Source organism: Stenella coeruleoalba, assembly GCF_951394435.1.
Source record: "Stenella coeruleoalba genome assembly, chromosome: 3".
Classification (NCBI taxonomy): Eukaryota; Metazoa; Chordata; class Mammalia; order Artiodactyla; family Delphinidae; genus Stenella; species Stenella coeruleoalba.
The window spans coordinates 117,327,135-117,350,839 of record NC_137148.1 but is presented as its reverse complement, the minus strand read 5'-3'; the positions used below and the strand labels follow the sequence as shown (position 1 = coordinate 117,350,839).

The window sequence follows — 23,705 nt, the reverse complement described above, 5'->3', positions numbered from 1 at the left end:
CATACACGATGTATGTATACGTACACGGTGTATGTATACGTACATGGTGAGGAGGCTGCAGCCTGCAAGCCAGGAAGAAGACCATCATTAAGAAACCAGCTGCTACATAGAGAATGGACTTGAGGACATGGGGAAGGGGAAGCTGGGACGAAGTGAGAGAGTGGCATGGACATATATACACTACCAAATGTAAAAAAGATAGCTAGTGGGAAGCAGCCACATACCAAAGGGAGATCAGCTCGGTGCTTTGTGTCCACCTAGAGGGGTGGGATAGGGAGGGTGGGAGGGAGGGAGACGCAAGAGGGAAGAGATATGGGGATATATGTATATGTATAGCTGATTCACTTTGTCATAAAGCAGAAACTAACACACCATTGTAAAGCAATTATACTCCAATAAAGGTGTTAAAAAAATTCAAGAAAATTAAAAATTCATTTCCCTGGGGTTTGCCTGGCAGTGTAGTGGTTAAGAATGCGCCTGCCAATGCAGGAGACACGGGTTCGAGCCCTGGTCCGGGAAGATCCCACATGCGCGGAGCAACCAAGCCCGTGAGCCACAACTACTGAGCCTGCGTGCTGCAACTACTGAAGCCCGCGCACCTAGAGCCCGTGCTCTGCAACAAAAGAAGCCACCGCAATGAGAACTTCACGCAATGCAACGAAGAGTAGCCCCCGCTCGCTCCAACTAGAGAAAGCCGGCGCGCAGCAACAGAGACCCAATGCAGCCAAAAATAAAATAAATAAATAAAATTCAGTTCCCCAGTCAAAACAAAAAGAACAACAACTGCATTTATCAATAAACATTAAGGTAATGGTGATGTGGCAGTGCCCTTAGCTTTAAGATCAGTGCAACTACCCCTCAAAAAATAGCATTCAGAAAATGTATTAAACTCAAAAACAGAAAATATGTTTCAGGATTGAAGGAGATAGATACTTTAGGGGACAGTTCAGTTGATCTTTTTAATTAACTCTGACAACCTTCCATTTCAGGATTTAATAACTAAACTACACCATAATTTTGGCAAATCTGAATTGTCCAGAATTTATCTCAAGTTATTTTCTGTGACAAAGATATTTGAGCATCATAAAACTCATAGGCAATGAAAATGCAAAGCAATATTTGGATCATTTTCATGTATAAGCATGGCCTCACATTTTATAGAGTTAAATAAAGCATTATGCAAAGGCTAGCATGCTAAACTCATATCTATGAAGTAAGTAAAATCAGGTACAATTAAGGGACAAGCACATTGGAAACACTTCTTCAAAAAGAGGAAATAGATCATCCTGGAGATTACATATACATCAGCTAACGTTCTTCATTACATTACAGAACAAAGAACTAAAGTACAGTTATGTAGAAGAGCATAATTTTCCTTCAAACTTAACATAAAAAACCAGACTGGTACCAAACCATTTAAATTCCACCCCATGACACACGGTAGCACAGTCTAGGAAACAAAAGGGGTCACATTCACACACGCTATTTGCAAACTTCTGGCCTCATAACAATTGGCACGGTCCGTGACTGGAGAGGAAATGTATATATAAAGTGGCTCTATCTCATTTTAAGGCGACACAGAATGTATTTTCTGACAAATTATTATAGGATTTAGATTGTATTTATGTTCTTTGTGGATGGATCAATTGTTTCATTCAATTAGCAAATATTTTTTATCTCCCACGTTTTGATACTAGGCACTGGGACCGGATGAACATGATATTAGACTCCTGATTATCATGGAGCTTCCAGTCTTAGGTGAGGGAAACAATAAGTACATAAAGAAATAAAGTGAATTTTCTAAATGTTAATCACATTTTAAGTGAATTCTCTAAAACTTAGATGCAGGTGTTGATATATTAGAGAATAGAAATTGAAATTTTAGTGACCTCGATAGTCTACCAAATTGATCCTATTAATAAATAAATGGAAATGAAGAGGAATAAGTGGAAACTGTTACACAGTTAGACTGAAGTACTATAAATACATGTTGAAGAATACTTGACCACCTAAAGAAGAGGCAAGCAGAAAAGTTATCCAAACAGTAGAGGTGGATTTTTTAAAATTCCAAACTAATTTAAAAATTACTGGCAAATGAGTAGAAGGAAGTAATACTTCCATTATATTCTACTTTAATCAGACTATTCGTCTTTCAGCCAACTGTTCTAAATGAACGTGGGCCTCCAGAAGAACACGACGTTCTCTGTTTACATTTATATCTACGTCAAACACATTAAAAAGAGGAATCACTACTCAGCCATAAAAAGGAACGAAATTGGGTCATCTATAGAGACGTGGATGGATCTAGAGACTCAGAGTGAAGTCAGAAAGAGAAAAACAAATATCGTATATTAACGCATATACGTGGAACCTAGAAAAATGGTACAGATGAACCGGTTTGCAGGGCAGAAATTGAGACACAGATGCAGACAACAAACGTATGGACACCAAGTGGGGGAAGTGGCAGGGGAGGGGAGGGCGGGGATGAACTGGGAGATTGGGATTGACATGTATACACTAATATGTATAAAACGGATGACTAATAAGAACTTGCTGTATAAAAAAATAAACTAAAATAAAAAAAGAGGAATCATCCTTGTTCCCTCACGGGGTCTTCAAAACAGAAACAGACCGAGTCACGGGCCCCCTACAGCCATCTTCATAATCAACAAACACAGACTAAGAATTATAGTGGGCTGCACGTCCTCACTCCACTGACTTGGGTACTTTAAAATCCACGGTGTGGTTAGTTACGAGTTTTTTTTATCGGCTCCAGATTGAATATAGCTTGTGGAGATGCCGAGATATTTCCAGAAACAAAAACCACTTTCGCACGGACGCCTAGGAGGTACCCGGCCTCACAGAGATCCGGTAAAAGCCCTGACTTAGCGGAGGCGGACGGGACAATCTATGTCCTTTTTATAACCGTTTTCTCTAAATTCTTGTAAACCTACAGCTTTTTTTTTTTTTTTTTTCGGTAATCGGGCCTGTCACTGTTGTGGCTTCTCCCGTTAGGGAGCACAGGCTCCAGACGCGCAGGCCCAGCGGCCGTGGCACGCGGGATTCTCGCGGACCGGGGCACGAACCCGCGACTCCTGCATCAGTAAGCGGACGCCCAACCGCTGCGCCAGCAGGGAAGCGCTAAACTAATCGCTCTTTACGAAACATAATCTTCATCCCGTTAAGGCTAAATTCTCGCGAGACGACAAGACACGCCGGAGCGCGTATTCGGGCGTTGCGACTGCGCGCGCTGGGGCAGCCCGCACTTCCGCCCGAGGCGTGTTGCGACTCACAGCAGCTTCCCGTCCCGTGTGGTGACGTAGCTGTCTTTTCTTGGCTAGGTCGGCCGTTAACGGACGGAGGTCCGCTGAGCTGCGGAGTTGCAGAATCTGGCGTTTGGAGCTGCGGTTGTTGGCGAGATTTCGCGTTGCCCGTCCACAGCCATTTCACCGATAATCAGCGGATCGCTTTGCCAAGTGCCGGGAAGAACGAAGGAATTCGGAAGGAGACGCTCAGCTCCCGGCCACCTTGCTCTGAGTGGCTTCCTTTTCCGCTCGCGCCTGTCCGGAGAAACTGGACTTATAATCGTCACTGGATTGTAAGTACCTGAGGCGAAGAGAGCTCACTACGCCCCGCTTTTTGCGTATCTTTGTTCCGGGAGAGTTTGTGGATTGGGAGTATCTGCTGAGCCTTATTTTCTGTGCCGAACATCATTCCGTAGGAGCCGCCATTTGCTTTCCCTGCGTTGTCCTGCAGCGGCATCTAGAGGTTGGAACTTGGCATTGCAGCTGACAGATTTAAATGGACCTGAGTAAGGCAATGCGTCAGTAACGACTGGTATTGTTACAGCATATTTAGAAAGACTTGGGGCTTAATTCAGAATAGACGCTTAGTTGCTCTTCTATCCAGAACTGTTTGTAATTAAAGACTTCAATTTATAAAGAACTGGTCTTTCTGTTGAAATAGCTGAAATTTTTCAGTGCAACAAGTGGTTATTAGAGAAAAAGTGAGTCACAAAGAAATAAAGATGAGTAAGAGCAAAGATGATGCTCCTCACGAACTAGAGAGCCAGTTTATCTTACGCCTACCTCTGGAGTATGCCTCTACCGTGAGGCGGGCGGTACAGTCTGGTCATGTCAACCTGAAGGACAGACTGACAATTGAGTTACACCCTGATGGGCGTCATGGAATTGTCAGCGTGGACCAGGTCCCATTGGCGTCAAAATTGGTAGATCTGCCATGTGTTATGGAAAGTTTGAAAACCATTGATAAAAAAACCTTTTACAAGACAGCTGATGTCTCTCAGATGCTTGTCGCTACAGTTGACGGTGATCTCTATCCTCCTGTTGAGGAACCAGTTGCCACTGCTGATCCCAAAGCAAGCAAGAAAAAGGATAAGGACAAAGAGAAAAAGTTTGTATGGAACCATGGAATTACTCTGCCTCTAAAAAATGTCAGAAAGAGAAGGTTCCGTAAGACAGCAAAGAAGAAGTATATTGAGTCTCCAGATGTGGAAAAAGAAGTAAAGCGGTTGCTGAGCACAGATGCTGAAGCTGTCAGTACCCGTTGGGAAATAATTGCTGAAGATGAAACAAAAGAAGCAGAAAACCAAGGCCTTGATATCTCTTCCCCAGGCATGTCTGGCCACAGGCAGGGCCGTGACTCATTAGAACATGATGAGCTTCGGGAGATATTCAATGACCTTAGCAGCAGCAGTGAAGATGAAGATGAGACACAGCATCAAGATGAAGAAGACATAAACATCATTGACACTGAGGAAGATCTGGAAAGGCAGCTACAGGACAAGCTAAATGAGTCAGATGAACACCAGCAAGAAGACGAGGGAACTAATCAGCTGGTTATGGGAATTCAGAAACAGATTGATAACATGAAAGGCAAGCTCCAAGAGACCCAGGACAGGGCAAAGCGACAGGAGGATCTCATCCTGAAAGTGGAAAACCTGGCTCTCAAGAACAGATTTCAGGCTGTGCTGGATGAACTGAAACAAAAGGAAGACCGAGAAAAGGAGCAGCTCAGCTCTTTGCAAGAAGAGCTAGAATCACTCCTAGAGAAGTGAGGAGACTTTTGATACTTAATTTCATTCCTGACAGTGGTCAGCCTTGAAAGAAAAACTTTGTTTTCATCACCTGGACTAGATAGTAAAACTTTGTAGTAGTTCCCAATTTCCTCCACTGCCTTCTATTGGATTTGTCTTGTAGACAAATATAACTGTGAATTTCTATCTCATTTGTCTTTTGGAACCACTTTGGTGGGTGTTTGTCCTGTAGTAAGTAGGAATGTATAGACAGATAAATGTAGGGAAGTTGTAGGATTAGTGGAGTGAACAGTTCAGTTTAGTAATTAACCACAGCTTCACTGCAGGACTTTGCTGCTGTTTCTCCGTTTACCAGAAGCTGCCATTGCTACTCTGTGATGCCATCTGAGATAAATTAGTAGAGTCTAGTTTGGTGGCAGTGAAGTTTGTTTACATATGTTTTCCCATGCTGTAGCTATTGTCCCAGTTATTCAAAGCAGTTTTCCACGTTTTGCATTGCAAATCATTTCATAAAGTTGTTTTCACAATAAATAAAAGCAAGTAATTTTCACCTTATAATGTGTCTTGCTCTTTTAGGGGTAGTGGGTATCAGATCCTCTTCTGAAGTGGCTTCTTTATGGGGTTTAAGGGACTGACCAATTGGATTCTGTTTCGTAGGAAAAGAAGCAGTTGTGTTAGAATTTAAGAAAAAGAGGAACAGCAGAGGCAAAGAAATGGGGAAATGTCATCTTTGCATTATGTTTCCAATCCACCTGCTCCATTTGGAGGTCAGGAGATAAAGAACGTTCCTAAACGATCCTAAATTCTTTTCTTTCAGCCTGATCTCACCACATTCTCTCACTATTTTCAATCCTGAGCTTATTTACATTTTTTTCAAGGAGTTTAATTACTACTCTTTCTCTTTAATAGTCTATTGGGATAAATACTATTACGCATCTATCGTACCAAAGTCTAAGTTACCTGTTGCTCATGTCCTCACTAGGCTGTAAATTCACTGAGATTACGTACTTTGCCTTGTTAGTCACTGTAAACTTACTAAAGAAGAGTAGAGATTAAAATCACAAGGTCAGGAGATGTGGTGCCTGTGTTTGTATCCTATTTCAGTGACCTAGTTGAGATTGATCTTGGGCAAGTAAATTAATCTGTTGGTTTCAGTTTCCTCATCTCTAAAATGGAGGTGATAATATTACCTACCTGGGGGCCCTTGAGTTGTTGGCTATTGAGTTGATACATATAAGGACTTAGAACAATTCCTAGAATAAAAGCAAACTATTATTGCCTATTTACTAGGGTCTGAACGTACAGGGATCAAAAATTTGATTTAAAGCCTGATTGAAATGGTAGAAAAGTGTATAAAGAAACAGCTGCTTTAAGTGGGGTTGACTCATTTCAAATTAAAGAATCATTTTAAAAGTTTATAAATTACAACAGAAACAAAGTTTGCTTCAAATACATCTGCAGCATAAGCAACCTGAGTCAGTTTACTACTGTAGCTTTGGTTTTTATTTGATTCATTTACGGCTTGGTCTTGCATAAATATTAAAACCTACATAATGAAGAGTAATTATCTCTTATGTAAACTTCAAAAGAGAAAACCTTAAGAAGATTGGGATCCATTTCCCTTCATGTAAATCCAGAGTTACCAAAAAAGACTCAGTTTTCTCACAGCTCCCTTGCCTGATGAGTGTGATGTATAGGTGGGCTACGGTTTTCAATATTTCTGAGTTCATGAATGGAAGTTGAATTTTTTAAATTAGTGTTTTAAAATATTATAAGAAAAAACTCACTGAAAATTTTAAGCAATGCAGAAATTTTACAAATTCTTAATTTTATTCACTCCCCTATTGCCGGTCACTTAGGCTGTTCCATTTTAAATTTGCTATTACACAGAATGCTGCAATAAGCATGTCAGTGTGGTCTCTGTTTTGCATTATTTCTATAGATTAGGTAAATGGGATCTTTATGTTCACATCTAAATGTCATAAAGCCTGACGTTTTGAATTTGTAGATCAAATGTTTGAGACAAAAAATTTGGACAAATTGTGACCAATCATGTCTCTGAAGGACTGTCTTCAACTCTGCTTAAACTTTTATTACCTGGTAAGAACTGTGTGAAAACACAGACTAGGAAGACTGCTCACCACACAGCAGGTATATTGGCCTTCTTTCTGTATTTCAAACGCCCAGCTCTTTCACACTACAGAGCTCTACTTATATTACACTTATATTTCCCTTTTCCTGAAACAGTCTCCAGATAGTCTCATGGCTAGCTTTTTGTTACTCAGCCCTCAGCTCAAACCTTACTTTCTCTGGTAATCCTATCTGGCTACTCCATCTGATTGCTAGGGAACATGTGATGTGGGTGTGCATCGTCACTGAAAATTTGGAAGTTCCTTTGCCATTGTTTTCCATGTATGCGTGGGAGTGCATGTGCTCCAAGTCCAGCTGTTTAAATATATTTCATGGAACTTGAGATCTGTGTATTATTGCACAGCTATGTCTGATAATTCAATGAAATTACAGACGATTTCCCTATTAATGCCCTCATGATCCCTGGCACTGATTACTAACTTGGTTTCTCCAGAACATATACATATATGAATTTAATGCAAAAGCAGTTGATGACTTATTGTAGTATCCAGCATCTCTTGTGTTTGTAAAAACAGTATGTGCTTTTAAAAAACAAACAATGAACCATAGGTAATTAATGGACAGTTTTAAAAAACCAAAACAGGTTTTAAAAACCCTCAAATGTGAGGGACTTCCCTGGTGGTGCAGTGGTTAATCCACCTGCCAATGCAGGGGACACAGGTTTGAGCCCTGGTCCGGGAAGATACCACATGCTGTGGAGCACCTAAGCCCATGTGCCACAACTACTGAGCCTGTTCTCTAGAGCCCGTGAGCCACAACTACTGAGCCTGCATGCCACAACTACTGAAGCCCGTGCATCTAGAGCCCATGCTCTGCAACAACGGAAGCCAGCGCAATGAGAAGCCTGTGCACCGCAACGAAGAGTATCCCCCGCTCGCGGCAACTAGAAAAAGCCTGAGCACAGCAACAAAGACCCAGTGCAGCCAAAAATAAATAAAATTAATTTTTAAAAAACCATCAAATGTGATACGAAATTTTAAAAATTTTAAAAATTAAAAAATTTTTTTTCTAGTTTAAAATGGCACATTGTTCTCATGAATCTCTTTTCTCTGTCAGATAGCCTGCTAATATAGTAACCCCCAAGGGCAAGGAAAATAGGAGATGAGACAACAGTGGATGAGAGATGTCAATGTTTTCAGAAGGCCAAAGCAGATGAAGAAACGATAAATTCATAGATCACAGAAAGTTACATGCTAAATGTCTGCAAGGAGGTATACCAAGGAAAAACAAACCCACCCACTTGATATAGACACTGAGGCTCAGTTTTTGCAGGCAGTTTCCAAGGAAGAGAGAAGGTTTGAGGCTAGAAACAGGATTCATTAATAGCTGTGTTCAGGGACTTCGCTGGCAGTCCAGTGGTTAGGACTCTGGGCTTCCACCGCAGGGGGCACAGATTCCATCTCTGGTCTGGGAACTAAGATCCTGCATGCCATGTGGCACAGACAAAAAAAATAAGATAAAATCTGTGCTCAGAGCTGTTGGATGTCCAGGAGCCCTATCTCACTCAAGCCCGATGACTTTTCCTTCCCCATGCCACAGACAGAAAGTTTATTTTCTGGGTAAATTGAACCAAAGAAGGCACAGATGGAGGCTGGGGGTCCATAGCATTGAACAAGGGAATTGTGTGAAAGTCTGTTTTCTGACTGCAGGATGTCAACCCTCTTCTCCCACTTGGTGTCATTAAATCAGTACCCAAGGTAAACACCCCCCGCACCCCCACTCCCCCGCAAACACACACAGACACACACACACTCAAGACTGGAAGATTATTCTCTGAAGAAACCATATGGTACCAGAGAAAAGAAATCCAGATACATTTGGGCACTCTCCAAAGAAAAGGCCAAGTCACTTCTTACTACAATGAAGTCTACCTGTTGACAAACAGTATCCACGCACAATCTGCTTTTAGGTGCCTCACTTTTAAATATTAACTGATACCCAAAGAATCAGACAAGGAAAGCTTTCTAAATGAAAGAATCCTTTTAGCATACTTTCTGCCCCCTCCACCATTTTGTTTTTACCCCCAAAGTAAAATACCGCCTAGGGCTTAAAATGTAAACTTTAAGAGAATTCGTTCCAACGCTGGGATTATAAGCATGTGGGAGGAAAAGTGTGTCCTGACAGCGGTACCCTCACTGATGCCCCAAACTGCATCTTGCCTACTAGGCCTGTAGTCAGTTATATCCAGAACTGCTGCTGCATAAAGCTGCATGGCTCCTCAGCAAGAACCCCGAGACTTAGCACGCACAGAGCGCTGGAGCCACACAGGTCTTTTATATCAAGTTTTTTAGCTGTATATAAATGTTTTCCAATGCGATTGTACACGGCCTTGACTTAACCTCTAGAAATAACGAGGGTGTGCGTCCCACCAGCTCACAGGGCTTCAGGCCAGGATCCTCGGCGATGTTACCACGAAAGAGAGGATCTGCCCGCCTCAGGCCTCCCCCGGCGTAGCCCCCGGCGGGCAAAGAGCTACACCTGGAGAGGCGCGGCGGCCGGCACCTTTGTGGAGCCGCCATTCCTCTCCGGAGACGATTAAGGGTTTTGTGATCCGAAGGAGCCACCGATTGTCAGGTAAACCCCGCAAAGTGTTTGTTCGTTTTCCCTATTTTAAACCTTTGTCTCTGTAGATTGACTCTTTGACCCCAGGCGCGATCAAGCACCTCCCATTTTGTTTTGTCGGGAGGTGGGGGTCTCTGGCCGAACAGGAAGGCAAGTCTTCCTCCGCCGCAGCAGCGCCTAGAGTTTCTGGCCGTAATCGCAGGAATTTATCGGACAGCTTTCTACTGCTGTATTGAGATTCATTAGAAGTGTTTCTCTAGTCGGCCCCGGGGCCCGCGGGCGCTGGGACCGCCGGCGGCGCGGAGCGAGAGGGAGGGCGGCTGACGGGTTTAGGGCCCAGACGCGGCGGCCGCAGGGCGCCAGGAGAGGCGCGCGCGGGCCCGCGGGCCGGGGGTTATTTCAGTGCGTGGGGAGGGCGGCCCGCGGCCTAGTCTGGGGTTAAGCGGCTTCTCCCGCGCCGGAGAGAGAGCCAAGAGCAGGCGGCTGGACACGGGACGGCCTCCTAAACTCCAGAGAGTTCCCTTCCTCGGAGACCAGCAGAAGAGTGGGCGAACATGAAATCTAATCCTGCTATCCAAGCCGCCATTGACCTCATCGCGGGGGCCCTTGGGGGCACAGCATGCGTCCTGACCCGGCAGCCCTTCGACACAATGCAAGTGAAGATGCAGACGTTCCCTGGCCTGTACAAGGGCCTCGTCGACTGTGGCCTGAAGACGTACTCCCAGGTGGGCTTGCGGGGCTTCTACAAAGGGGCCGGCCCCCGCGCTGATGGCCTACGTCGCCGAGAACTCAGTCCTCTTCTTGTGCTACGGCTTCTGCCAACAGTTCGTGAGGGAAGTGGTTGGATTGGACAAGCGGGCGAAGCTGAATGATCTACAGACTGCGGCCGCTGGTTCCGTCGCCTCTGCGTTTGCCGCGCTGGCCCTGTGCCCCACTGAGCTGGTGAAGTGCCGGCTGCAGACCATGCACGAACTGGAGATGTCAGGGAGGATAGCAAAAAGCCATAATACAGTTTGGTCCGTCGTGAAGAGTATCCTTAGAAAGGATGGCCCCTTGGGCTTCTACCACGGACTCACGAGCACTCTGTTTCAAGTAGTACCAGGCTATTTCTTCTTCTTCGGTGGCTATGAACTGAGCTGATCGTTTTTTGCCTCGGATGGATCAAAAGATGAACTAGGCCCTGTCCCCTTGATGTTAAGCGGTGGAATTGCTGGAATTTGCCTTTGGCTTGTCATATACCCAGTGGATTGTATCAAATCCAGAATTCAGGTTCTTTCCATGTTTGGAAAACAGGCAGGATTTATCAGAACTCTTTTAAGTGTTGTGAAAAAGGAAGGAGTAGCAGCTTTATATTCTGGTCTGAAAGCTACTTTGATTCGAGCGTTCCCTGCCAATGCGGCACTATTTTTGGCTTATGAATACAGCAGGAAGATGATGATGAGCCAGTTTGAAGCATACTGAAGTGTCTTGGTGAATCTGGATCCAAGTACACGCCTTTGAGGACTATAATTTAACTCAGAGTTTCATGGAGCACTGGACCAGTGTGGTATTATTTTTGACTTCATGGGAACTTTGCTTTTGTCTTCCCTGCTTATATGCTAAATCTTAACCTTTATCGAAGAACCTCTATTTTATATCATATAATTTCTGCCCATAATTGTATTGAAATAGAAAAGTTGCTGCTCTTGTGTTTGGTGGGATAATACAGGGCGAGTGGGTGGCCGTATGTACCTAATCTGAAAAGCTAAACATAGTTGTATCACTGGGCTTTTGCATAAATCTACACATGTACATGCAGTTTGTTTGCTTATATGTTGTGAGTGAAACACAGTTTGGTTTCCATGTTTAATCTCATGTCACTAGAAAAACCGAGTTAAACATGTTTCAAGATGGTTATAAATGATTACTTAACCCACTCAAGATGTAGGGTCTCTTTAAAAGTCTGCTTAACATGTGCACTATATTAGCCAATTAAAGTTTTTAAAAAGTGTTTGGTGCTTGAAAACGAAAATATCCATCTACATTTTTTCATTTACAATGATTTATTTTATTTTTTATTGAGGTAATCTTGATTTATGGCATTATATTTCTACATCTGTATACCCTACAATGTGCTCACCACCAAAAATTTATTTTTCATCTATCACCATACAGTTGATCCCCTTTATCCACTTTGTCTCCCTCGTTTACCTACCCGCTCTGATAACCACTACTCTGTTGTCTGTAATGACATGTTTGTTTTATTTGGTTTTGGTTTGTTCATTTATTAGGGGTTTTGTTTGTTTATTATAGTTTTTCATATTCCAGATATGAGTGAAATCCTATAGTATTTATCTTTCTCTGTCTGACTTACTTCACTTAGCATAATACCCTCAAGTTCCCTCCATGTTGTCGCAAATGGCAAGATTTCATATTTTTTCTCCTCTAGATTTTTTGTTTAATATTTATTCGGCTGCACCGGGTCTTAGTTGCGGCATGCAGGATCTTTAGTTGCAGCATGCAGAATGTTTTTTTAGTCGTGGCATGCGGGATCTAGTTCCCTGCGCAGGGATCCAACCTGGGCTCCCTGCACTGGGAGCGTGGAGCCTTAGTCACTGGATCACCAGGGTGGTCTCTGTCATCTTAGATTTTTAAGAGGAGAATATACCTGCATACTGATGTGTCTTCCACAGCCTCGAGTTAAAGTTTCAGAGTAGGCATCCTGGATTTTCCCAAGATGTTCTACTCTTAAAATAGTGCTATTTATCTTCAAAGTGGGATCATATTCCACACTCTTAGTTAGGTGTGGCCTAGAGCATTAGGCCTCTGGGAAGTAGCCTGGCCTTTGTACCAAATTTCCTTCCTCTCTTGTCCCAAAGGGCTTCCCCCTCTGCTCTACTTTAGACTGAGGAAGGGGTGAGGGATGGGGCTGTCCTTCTGTGCTTGGATGAAGACCCATGTAGTTGACAACAGTTCTTAGCTTCCAGTCTCCGGGTCCTGGCCTGGGTAGGATTCCAGGATGTACAATTGGCCCATTTAGGGGTTGTTGATTCCTTTTGGATCGTTCACTGTCCTCTCTGCCTCCACCAGTCAGAAACCCTTCCAGGGAACAGAGAGTGCCAAAGCCATGAGAACTTTTTGTGCCCTGATGGTGATCAGGTGACGGTACCAGTGGATGAAGTCCTCTCCTCTCAAATAGAACTAGACAGAACTTAGTGCTTGCAGTCCACAGTGATTAATGTTAGGGCTGACCCATCCTGAAGTTTACCTGAGGGCTAATAACTCCTTGTCATTTTTTTACAGTGTTGGAAACTTCTAAATTTCGTACTGGCCATCTGTGAGTTTTATTGATGACTGTATATATGATGTGACTTTACAAAGCAATGAAACATAAGAAAAGCAACTTTATTAAACTGTACCATATGTATGTATATAGGCACTGACAAAAACCAAAAACAGAAAAACATAGTTTGTCTGATCCCCACACTCTTGTGCATGTGTTCTTTGGCCCTATAATGTAAGAGGGTCATTCTTACTAAAGTAAGCCTCATCATTCCATGATGATCCAAGACCAGCAGAGTCTCTCTCATTAAGAAGTGTTCTTAAGCAGCCTGTAAAGCTGAAAAGAGGCAGGCTCCCAGTGTTAATGATCGCACGTGGCATGTGTGTCAATCACTGCTGGTGGAATGTACACCTGGTATGGAATCCCCAGTTTCCTTCAGCTTTCTTCTATCTGTGAAACCTCTGAGGTAAGTCTAGCCATATTGCCAGAGGCAAGAGGGTCAGGGTGATGGATGTTGACAAATGGGGGCTGGGGCAGACCTTTGGGGAGGGGATGCTCAGTGTCATGCCTGGTGTGCTCCAGAGTGGTGGCTGGTCTTCCATTTACTTTTTCTTTAAAAGAAAACCATTTTTCTACTTTACTTCTAAGTTATTTATACATTTAAGTTATATATTACGTACATAAGTGGTCAGTAGCTACTTAATGGGGCTTCATTCAAGCAGGTCTGGATTAAAGTAGAAAAGAGAACAGGAATGGCTTCTGCAGGAAGTGGACCTTTCAAAGTCCGAAGGCCCCCTGCTCAGTACCCATGAGCTTGTCTCAATTAGCCCTATAGTCAACGGACCTTTTCACACGTTGTCCATTAAAGGTTTACCTAAATATCTTCAATAGAAATCATTTGAGGCAAGCAAGAGTGGGAGTAAGGAATTGAAACCTAAGTCAGAAGAATTGTTTTCCACCCTTTTTGCTTAATTCATGGTTCAATATTTAGATACAATTTGTACCACTTCAGATCTGTACTCAGACAAAAATATAGTAACCTGAAATATTGTGTTTAAAGAAATTTGAGTGTTCTATCATTAAATTATTTACCTAAATAAAAATATTTTTTGAATTCACACCATTTACAGTATACTGTATTGAGCTCTGGGTATTCAGATATTAATGGTCTGGTTTCTGTTCTCAGGGATCTGATGGTCTAGATGTTTGTTTTCAGTCAGAACAGCAATATTCTAGAATACAATTTAGAAGAAAAAAATAGAATCCAAATTATGTTTGTGTGTGTGTGTGTGTGTGTATGTAAAATCAATGATGTGTGTGTGTAAAATCTTTTCCTTAACTGTGTTTTTGTTTTTATATTGTGGTTTCTTTGTAGTCTTTAAATTAGTTTCATGGTATTTCTTTCTTTTTTCTTCCCCAGCTTTATTGAGATATAATTGACACATAACATTGTGCATGTTTAGGGTGTACAGTGTTATGATTTATATATGTGTTTATTATGAAATGATTATTACAATAAGGTTAGTTAATGTCCATCACCTCACAGGTTACTATTTATTTATTTATTTATTTTGAGGTGAGATGGTATTTATTTCTAAGATTTAAGTAGGTCAAATCCATATTTCTGATGCCTAGCCTTATTTTAAACTTTACTTCCACATAGTATAATTTATCCCTCAACGTTTTAAAAATTATTTTTTATTGAAGTATAGTTAATTTACAATGTTGTTAGTTTCCAGTGTACAGCAAAGTGATTCAGTTATACATGTGTGTGTGTCTGTGTATATATACATATGTATATATATATATATACTTTTCCAGGTTCTTTTACATTATAGGTTATTACAAGATATTGAGTATAGTTCCCTGTGCTAAAGAGTAGGTCCTTGTTGTTTACCAATTTTATATATAGTAGTGTGTATATATTAATTCCAAACTCCTAATTTATCCCTCCCTCCCCCACTCCTCTTTGGTAGCCATAAGTCTTTGACTCTATTTCTGTTCTGTAAATAAGTTCATTTGTATCATCTTTTTAGATTCCACAAATAAGTGATATCATATATTTGTCTTTTTCTGTCTAACTTACTTCACTTTATATGGTAAACTCTAAGTCCATCCATGTTGCTGCAAAAGGCATTATTTCATTCTTTTTATGGCTGCATAATATTCCATTGTGTGTGTGTGTATATATATATATATATATATGCCACATCTTCTTTATCTATTCATCTGTTGTTGGACATTTAGCTTGCTTCCATGTCTTGCCTATTATAAATAGTGCTACTGTGAACTTGCATGTGTCTTTTAAAATTAGAGTTTTCTCTGCTATCCCTCAATTTTTTTTTTTTTTTTTTTTTTTTTTTTTTGGCCATGGTGCAAAACTTGCAGGATCTTAGTTCCCGACCAGGGATTGAACCCAGGCCATGGCAGTGAAAGCACCGAGTCCTACCACTGGACTGCCAGGGAACTCCCTGGTATCCCTCAACTTTGAAAAATCTTATTATACCCTTTGGTCTACTGTCAGGACCAGATGGTATGCATCTTGCAATGCTATAGTGATACTGTAGCTAGAAATTCATTCTCTGTTCCAGCTTTCATGGGATACTAATACCAAGCTACAGCAGTTAAGTATATGTAATATCTCAGAAGGACCATATCTGGCAGTGGAGTATCAAACTTGATCATTTTCTTGAATTAAACAAGAAAATGTCCCCAAGTTGTTGAACTTGGAAGAAAAAGCCTGTGCATCCGGAGCCTGTGCTCCGCAGCGGGAGAGGCCACAACAGCGAGAGGCCCGCGTACCAAAAAAAAAATAAATCTGAACCCATTTGTCTCTGATATTCCAATCAGAAACCTCTCATATTAGTAGTTCTGGAACTAAGTCTTAGTGATGTTGATATCCCCAGAATGCTCAGAAGGTGGCCTTATGAGCAGCTCTCCACTGAAGGCTCCTTGTTCATCCTCCACATTTGAGTATCATTGAATGGGAGCAGAGAGAATTGGAAGAGGAAGATGGCTAAATCAAATTAGTGATCAAGAGGATAGAGCATGTGTTGGCTTGAGTAAACTTCTGTGGGTGGTTCAAGGAACAGAAGGTAGGGCTGGGATAGGTCCTAGACCAGGTATAGCATGATTATGCCAAATAGAAGGTGGCTTCTAGTTGTCTTTAATAACAGCACATGTTTGTGCCTGGCTGTGTCTGTCTCTTAGGAGCCTAGATATGCTTCAGTGCTCTATACTTCCAGGTTGTGGGTCCATGTGCTAAACATTAAGTACTTTGAGGCTTTGAATCTTTGATAAAATAGTCATGAGTTCTAGCTCATCACCATCCAGGATACCACCTTGTTCTACCTGGTACCAACTCAGTACACAATATAGGATTGCTTAGCAGTGGGTTTTCTTCGTCATCCAGCAAGTTGGGTGTGTCATCCAGGACCACCATATGCAGCACTGTCATGCATATGAATCAAGACCATGTTTTTTCCCTTTAGGTAATTCTCATGTATCAATTACTTCAGTTACGACTCATTTTCCTCAAAATCAGCTTTATTCTAAGATTAAATCAGCTTGCTTACTCTAAAGATTGAAAAGTAAATGATGTCTTCATTAGCTCTCATGTCTATAGCCTTATCAGACATCATGACAGCCAAGAAGCAGAGGGTGACAGTCCCTAAGATTTTGCTTCATAGAGCAAATGCAGAGCAGTGCCACCCAAGGGAGACTGGGGCCCAGCTCAAACACATCATTAGGTGTTGGTCCAGAACTTCTACTTGTGTGTGGCAAAGTTGAGCTAAGCTTCTTAATTAAGGCTTGGATTTGTAGAGCCTGAGGCTGTAACCACTTTGAGACTCCTTCCTCCCTTTGCAAGACTACCAAAACCAGTAATGGTATGAGGGAAACCTCCAATAGAACATGAGTTCTCAATAAAATATCACCAACTAACAAGACTAACAGTGTGAAAAACAGACTCAACAAATAAAAGATGTATACAGAAGAAACAGAGATTGGAACAACAAGGAAAGAACTTAAAAGTAAAAGATATTTAATTTCCTCCAACAAAAAAGGAAATGGCAATTGTTTAAAAAAAAAAAAAAGAACAAATTGTTGTGAAAACCTGCCAAATGGAAATTTTGGGGGAAAAAAGCCCACCAAAAACTATAGTTAATTTTAAAAAATTCAGTATATTGGGTGAATCTCAGGTTTGGACCTAGCAAATATCAGAACATCAAGAATAAAGAAAACATCTTAGAGAAAAGAAGTTTACAGATAAAAGAATGAGAACTAGACTGATAGACTGTTCATCAACAGTCTTCAATACCAAAAGAGGGAGAAGGAAAATTAGTTTACATTTTATTTTTTGATATAAATTTATTTATTTTTTTGCTGCATTGGGTCTTCGTTGCTGTGCACGGGCTTTTGCTAGTTGCGGCGAGCGGGGTCTACTCTTCGTTGCGTTGCGGTGCGGGGGCTTCTCATTGAAGTGGCTTCTCTTGTTGCAGAGCATGGGCTCTAGGCGCGTGGACTTCAGTAGTTGTGGCTTGTGGGCTCTAGAGCGCAGGCTCAGCAGTTGTGGTTCACGAGCTTAGTTGCTCTGCAGCATGTGGGATCTTCTCAGACTAGGGCTCGAACCCGTGTCCCCTGCATTGGCAGGCGGATTCTTAACCACTGCACCAACAGGGAAGTCCCTAGTTTACATTTTAAAATCTATGACCAACCAAACTATTGGCTAAGAACATGAGGATTAGACATAGAAATAACTGAATTATGCCTAATAGGTTGCCAGCTTTAAAACATGTAACAATCTACTCTAAGAAGCAAAATATAGTAGTGGAATATATGTTTAAAAACTGTCATTTTTTAAATTCCCATTTGCAAGGAAGCCATATTCAAGGATTAAGGAAGATTTATTAAAAGTGTGGTAAATTAGTTCACTAGTTTTAATGAGTGATATTTGAATATAGTTTAGTCTTTTAACAACTCTACATAAAAGTTTAAAGTTCATTTTCATCTCTTTGCCTTTCAGTATTAAAAACTAGATTAGAATATTAGTAAGAGATCAATCTGGAAATAATTCACAGTAATGAATTTGTCCATCCTTTAAAAGAAAAACTACTGGGAAATTATTATGCATGTAGAAAGTCATCATTTTTACCTAGTGCTGGACTTTCGGTTGGGGGAATTCCAAAAAGTGGCAAAGATACTTAGTACTATACATATAGTGCCCTCTCTGTCATGTACTTAATAAGATATCCAGGTAAAGAAGTTTCTGAAAGTTGTCTTCAAATAAAAGGGTAAAAGGTTTCCAATAGCCAAGAAATAAAAGCAACTTTGAACCAAGAGTAAGGTATAATTTTTTCCTATCTTCAAATTTAGTCCATATGATCTTTTCTGGCTTTACTAAACTCTGATCACTTCTCAACAATATGTGAATTCAGTGCATCTATCAACTAAGATATTATTAAGTATCTGTCTTCTTATGTCTGGGTCTAAATAACTCCCTGGTTATATAGTGCCTCCAATTTGAGTCCAAAATCATATACCATATTGGCCAAAAAAGAACTGGCCTCCATATTTTCTGTAGTTGAAAACTTCCCTGGTTCTCACATGAGCTGGAACTAAGCCAGCCAAATACAGAGAAGTCTTGATCAGAATTCTTTGCCTTTTCTCTGATCTTCATGAAAATTCAGCTAAGTATGAAAAGAAGAAAAAAAAATCTGACCAAAGATTCAGATTCAATATCTCTATAAAGTACTTAATGAGTGAAAGGAAATACTGTCTTTCCCCTGATTACTAAGGATTCATGTATTTGACTCTCATACATAAAATAACACCATTTTAATTTGATTATAACTTTATGTGTGATTGAAGACATGTCAGTATTAAATTTTTTTGTTTTTTTACAGTCATTAGGAGTTTTAAATTTTTAAGCTGTAATTGACATGTAACACTATATTGGCTTCAGGTGTGACAATGATTTGATATTTGTGCATATTGCAAATGACGACGTAAGTCTAGTTAACATCTAGTTAACAACATTCTTTTTCTCTTTTGAGAATTTTCAAAATCTTTGAGAAACTTCAGTCCTCTTTCTTCTAGTCATGAGTATTCAATTTCTGGAAAGTTCTATGCCTCTGGATGAGAAAATGCCTATAAGAAATTTTATTTTTTACTAATCAGATTTTTTTTTTTTTTTTTTTTTTGTGCTGTACGTGGGCCTCTCACTGCTGTAGCCTCTCCCGTCGCGGAGCACAGGCTCCGGACGCGCAGGCCCAGCAGCCATGGCCCACGGGCCCAGCCGCCCCGCAGCACGTGGGATCCTTCCGGACGGGGGCACGAACCTGCGTCCCCTGCATCGGCAGGCGGGCCCCCAACCACTGCGCCACCAGGGAAGCCCACTAATCAGATTTTTAAATTGGGGACTAAATATTTTGTACTTTAAAATAAGGTTTTTTTTTTCTATTTCATTCAAAATAGACATAAAAATTGATGTTTGGTTGCTTCAAGAGTTTATTCTTAGTTGTAGTTAATTTAGACTTTCACAGTGATATCGCTCTCTCCCCTTTAGAACTTCCCATTCTTCTAATCTTCTTTTAATTACTCTATAGGAGGTAGAATGCTGATGTGGTTGGGCAGTGTTTATCCCAGAAGGACCATACATAATCCTAAGTCATGTCAGGTTGAAATCTGAAGGAGGGAACTAAGAGAGGAAACAAAGAACATATTTCCTTCATATATCACCATATAAATGCCAAGTAGATATTAATTTTTTTAAAGTAGGATTGGATGGGACACCACTTTTGCTATAAAGCATTTAGAGAACATATATACATGTACTTTCTTGAAATTTTTTAAAAATGGCCCTCAGGTTGATAATACTTACATCTCAGAAATTAAAAAACAAATTGTCATTCCACCAGATGCTTATTAAATAATCTTTTCATGCCAAACGAAAAAGCACGATCAGTTGTTCAAAATGCCTATGTTTAATTTTTTTTCTCAGTCATCCATCATAAATACACTTTAGGCAAATCTAAGAGTAATCTGACCTACATTTTTTGTCCATTTTTAGCCAATATAAGCATATACAGTGTTGAAATATTAATTGCAAATGTCAAAACAGAAAATGAATTATATGTGTAAGTTTTATTTGAGTACTAAGCCCCTACAGGATGATACACCTTAAAATGGTACATATTAAAACATTTTTAGTTATCCACTTCATTAACCACAGACAAAGCTGCTTTAGGAGTATTATAAAGAATATTACCTGACTATATTCAATAGGGTAAATTATAATATTGGTGGTTCAGAACTCTCTCTACATTGCTTTGGATAGAGAATTTGAAATGACTACCTTAAATAAACCTATTTGAAATCATCATTAAAAGATAATGCATTTATTTTTATTCAGCTATTAGAAAAAGAAAGAGGCATTAATACTGGATTGAAAAGGTAGGAAGCAGATGAAAAAAGAACATGCAGGGTTAACTAGACAGAAAGTAAAATCAAGATATAAACAAAATACTATATCAACTCAAGAGCCTTGACTTAAAAGAAAGCATTTGTAGCCAGACAACTTTCTGATTCTTTTGTTAATGAAACCTACGCTATTCTTGCAATTGCCTTTTTGCACTAGTCCTGCCCAGTGTCTTGAACCAGACCACTAGGGAGAATCGGCTTCAAGAAGTTAAACTCATTTAACCCGGAGCCTCCCGTCAGACACACCTCGTACTGGTAACTCTGGGACAGGGTCCCCGTGCCGCTGACGTCCACCAGGTGGCCCGGAAAGTGGCCCTCGGGCACCGAGCAGCGACTCACCGAGGCCGCCCCGCCCCTCCTGCACAGCCGCACGGCGACGAACACCAGCACCAAGAAGAGGAAGAGCCAGGACACCGACGCCAAAGCACCCACCAGGTAGGCGATGAGCCGGGCGGCCGGAACCGCGTCCGCCGCTTCCGCTTCCGGGGCCGGCAGGTAGGGCCGCGAGAAGCCGTCCACCAGCAGCACGTGCAGCGTGACGCTGGCCGAGAGCGGCGGCTCGCCGTTGTCCTTGACCAGCACCAGCAGCCTGTGCTTGGCCGCGTCGCGCTCGCTCAGCAGCCGGGCCGTGCGCACCTCGCCGTTGTGCGCCCACACGCCGAACAGCGCGGGCTCCGTGGCCTTGAGCAGCTGGTACGACAGCCAGGCGTTCTGGCCCGAGTCGCCGTCCACCGCCACCACCTTGGTCACCAGGTAACCCGCCTCGGCCGCCCTGGGCACCAGCTCGGTGCAGGGCGCCGAGGCGTTCTGCAGCGGGTACAGCACGAAGGGCGCGTTGTCCTTGTCGTCCGCCACGAGCACGCGCACCAGCTCCTGGCTGCTGAGCGCGGGCGAGCCGCGGTCGGCGGCGCCCACGCGGAACTCGAACGCCCGCAGGGCCTCGTAGTCCAGGGACCTCAGGGCGAACAGGTGGCCGTTGTCCGGGTTGATGGACACCAGGGAGGCCAGGGGCACGTGCGCGTCGAGGGGCGGCAGCAGCGAGTAGGTGACCTGGGCGTTGGCGCCCGCGTCTCTGTCTGTGGCGCGGACGCTGCCGAAGTGCAGGGCGGGGCTGTTGTTCTCGCGGACGGACAGGGTGTAGGAGGTCTGGGTGAAGGCGGGGGCGTTGTCGTTGACGTCGGACACCAGCACAGTTATGTTGTGCTCGGTTTTCAGCCTGGGGATTCCCATATCTGTGACTGTGATGGTGATGTTGTACTCAGCTCTGATCTCTCTGTCCAGCTCTCCTTCTGACTCTGACAATAGGGTATAAAAATTCTCTACAGATGGTTTCAAGATGAAGGGGAGATCGTTCTCATGGAACACACCATTTTCCCATTGTCTCCAGAGTCTAGGTCGGAAACACTGAAAACAGCCACCACAGTCTCTGGCGAGTTCTCTGGGATAGGGCTGGTAATTGAGGACAAGATCAGTTCTGGTGGGTTGTCGTTCACATCAACCACCTGAACTATATCACTGTTGATTTTCCTGAAAGGCCTCCACCATCCTTGGCTTCTATATCCACTTCATAAGTATGGATCGCCTCAAAATTCAAATATTTGATTAGTCGGATATCACCAGTAATTGGATTTAGTTGAAAAGTTTTTCTAATTTCTTCAGAAACATGAAAAAATGCATATGATATTGTCCCCAAATTTCCTGTATCTAAATCAGAAGCTGAAACAGTGACAATAAGAGAGTTAACGGGGCTGTTCTCTAGAACTTGAACCTCATAGAGGGACTGTGTAAATTCTGGGGTGTTGTCGTTTATGTTTAAGACCAGGATGTGAACCTGGACGGTCCCAGACCTCCGTGGGGTCCCGCCATCCAGCGCAGTGAGCATTAACCTAAGCTCTGGCTGCTCCTCACGATCCAGTGCTTTGTCTAGTACTAGTTCTGGGTACTTCCTTCCATCCCTACGACTGCGTGTGAGAACGTGGAAATGGGAATTAGGAGTGATCGTGTAGTTTTGGAGACTGTTTCTTCCCACATCCAAGGCTTCAGCATTTCCCAAAGGAATTATTGTTCCTGGGGGAGTGTTTTCTAGGATTTTCAGCTGCATTTCATTTTCAGAGAATGCCGGAGAATGGTCATTTACGTCTGTCACCTGGAGCTCATTTGTAATAAACTGCAAGGGGTTTTGCAGTAATATCTGAAACTGCAGTATGCATGGTTCTGCGGAGCCGCATAGCTCCTCCCGGTCCAATTTCTCATGCAGGAGCAAATCACCGGTCTGATGGTTGAGCTGAAAATATTGTCTGTTCCCTTTAGACACAACTTGGGCCCCTCTCGCGGCCAGTTTCCCTACACTCAGCCCCAGATCCTTTGCTAGATTGGAGATGAAAAACCCCCTCTCTTTTTCCTCAGCCACAGAGTAGCGTCTCGACTGGGACCCAGCCTGAGACCCACCGAGAAAAACATAGTGAAACAGGACTTGCCTTTGTCTAAGAAAGCGCTCCCCTCCGGCCTCCATTGCATTTTCTGCCATGTTCTTCCGAGAAATACTGTCAAGCTAGCCTCCAACAGCACTGGGAAACGCAGTCTTTTGCCTCCTAACCTTTGAAGAAAACCTAGCGAATAATCCTTACTAGAGTCTTAGATTTGCTTGCTTAAAAATCTGCCCCGACTCACAACCCCTAGTTTACTGCAGTGAATCGTTGTGTTACTGAGTATACACAGTGCCTGCGGTTTAATTCTCCTTCTTAGTCAACAGCGCCACCGTGCGTTCGCTCACAGTTTCAGAATCTTGGAGAAGGTGATGTTTGCTGGGCTTTTAGTTTTGATTTTTTTTAATCGCTTATTCCCTTTTATCAAACCGAGTTGATGCTACTGTAGGAATTCCTTCTGTTATATGGTTCAAATAAACACAATCTAGGGATAAGAAATGCGCTCTTATCTAAAAGAAGTGACTGTCCCTGGTAGAGTCCCATTTCCATGATTTTGCGGAAGTGGGCGCCTGCTAGAACTATTCACCCCACCTCCTGTAATTATTACAGAAAAAGTTTTACAAGATTTTGCTCTAAGTGATGAAGCTTCGCTTTCCTACTTGTGTTTTTCTTTATTTTCCAAATTTTGTAAAATGCACACGAGTTGCATTTATAGTCAGAAAAATGCTACGAAAAGACAACCTCAAGCAAGGTGATAAAAAATTATAAT

At 42.2% G+C, this 23,705-nt stretch overlaps 2 protein-coding genes and 1 pseudogene across 3 annotated transcripts; 2 read left to right on the top strand and 1 right to left on the bottom strand.

Moving 5' to 3' along the window:
- Positions 1-3,252: 3,252 nt before the first annotated feature.
- Positions 3,253-5,604, top strand: LOC307183667 (transcription initiation factor TFIID subunit 7-like). The gene has a single exon (XM_079916502.1). It carries the CDS (start codon positions 4,028-4,030, stop codon positions 5,075-5,077), a length of 1,050 nt encoding a protein of 349 aa, XP_079772628.1. The 5' UTR covers positions 3,253-4,027; the 3' UTR covers positions 5,078-5,604.
- A 4,719-nt stretch (positions 5,605-10,323) lies between these two features.
- Positions 10,324-11,445, top strand: LOC307183672 (mitochondrial ornithine transporter 2-like; annotated as a pseudogene). Its single transcript has one exon. The product of its transcript is annotated as a mitochondrial ornithine transporter 2-like (transcript).
- A 9,218-nt stretch (positions 11,446-20,663) lies between these two features.
- Positions 20,664-23,449, bottom strand: LOC307183663 (protocadherin beta-3-like; the record flags this gene model as incomplete). The annotated part of the gene is given in 3 exon segments (XM_079916498.1): positions 20,664-21,868; positions 21,871-22,021; positions 22,024-23,449. Coding segments are annotated over 3 exon segments (2,370 nt in total). The 5' UTR covers positions 23,038-23,449.
- Positions 23,450-23,705: the final 256 nt, after the last annotated feature.

Excerpts from the sequence above, each read along its gene's own strand:
- LOC307183667 (XM_079916502.1), top strand. The coding sequence starts at position 4,028 with ATGAGTAAGAGCAAAGATGATGCTCCTCACGAACTAGAGAGCCAGTTT.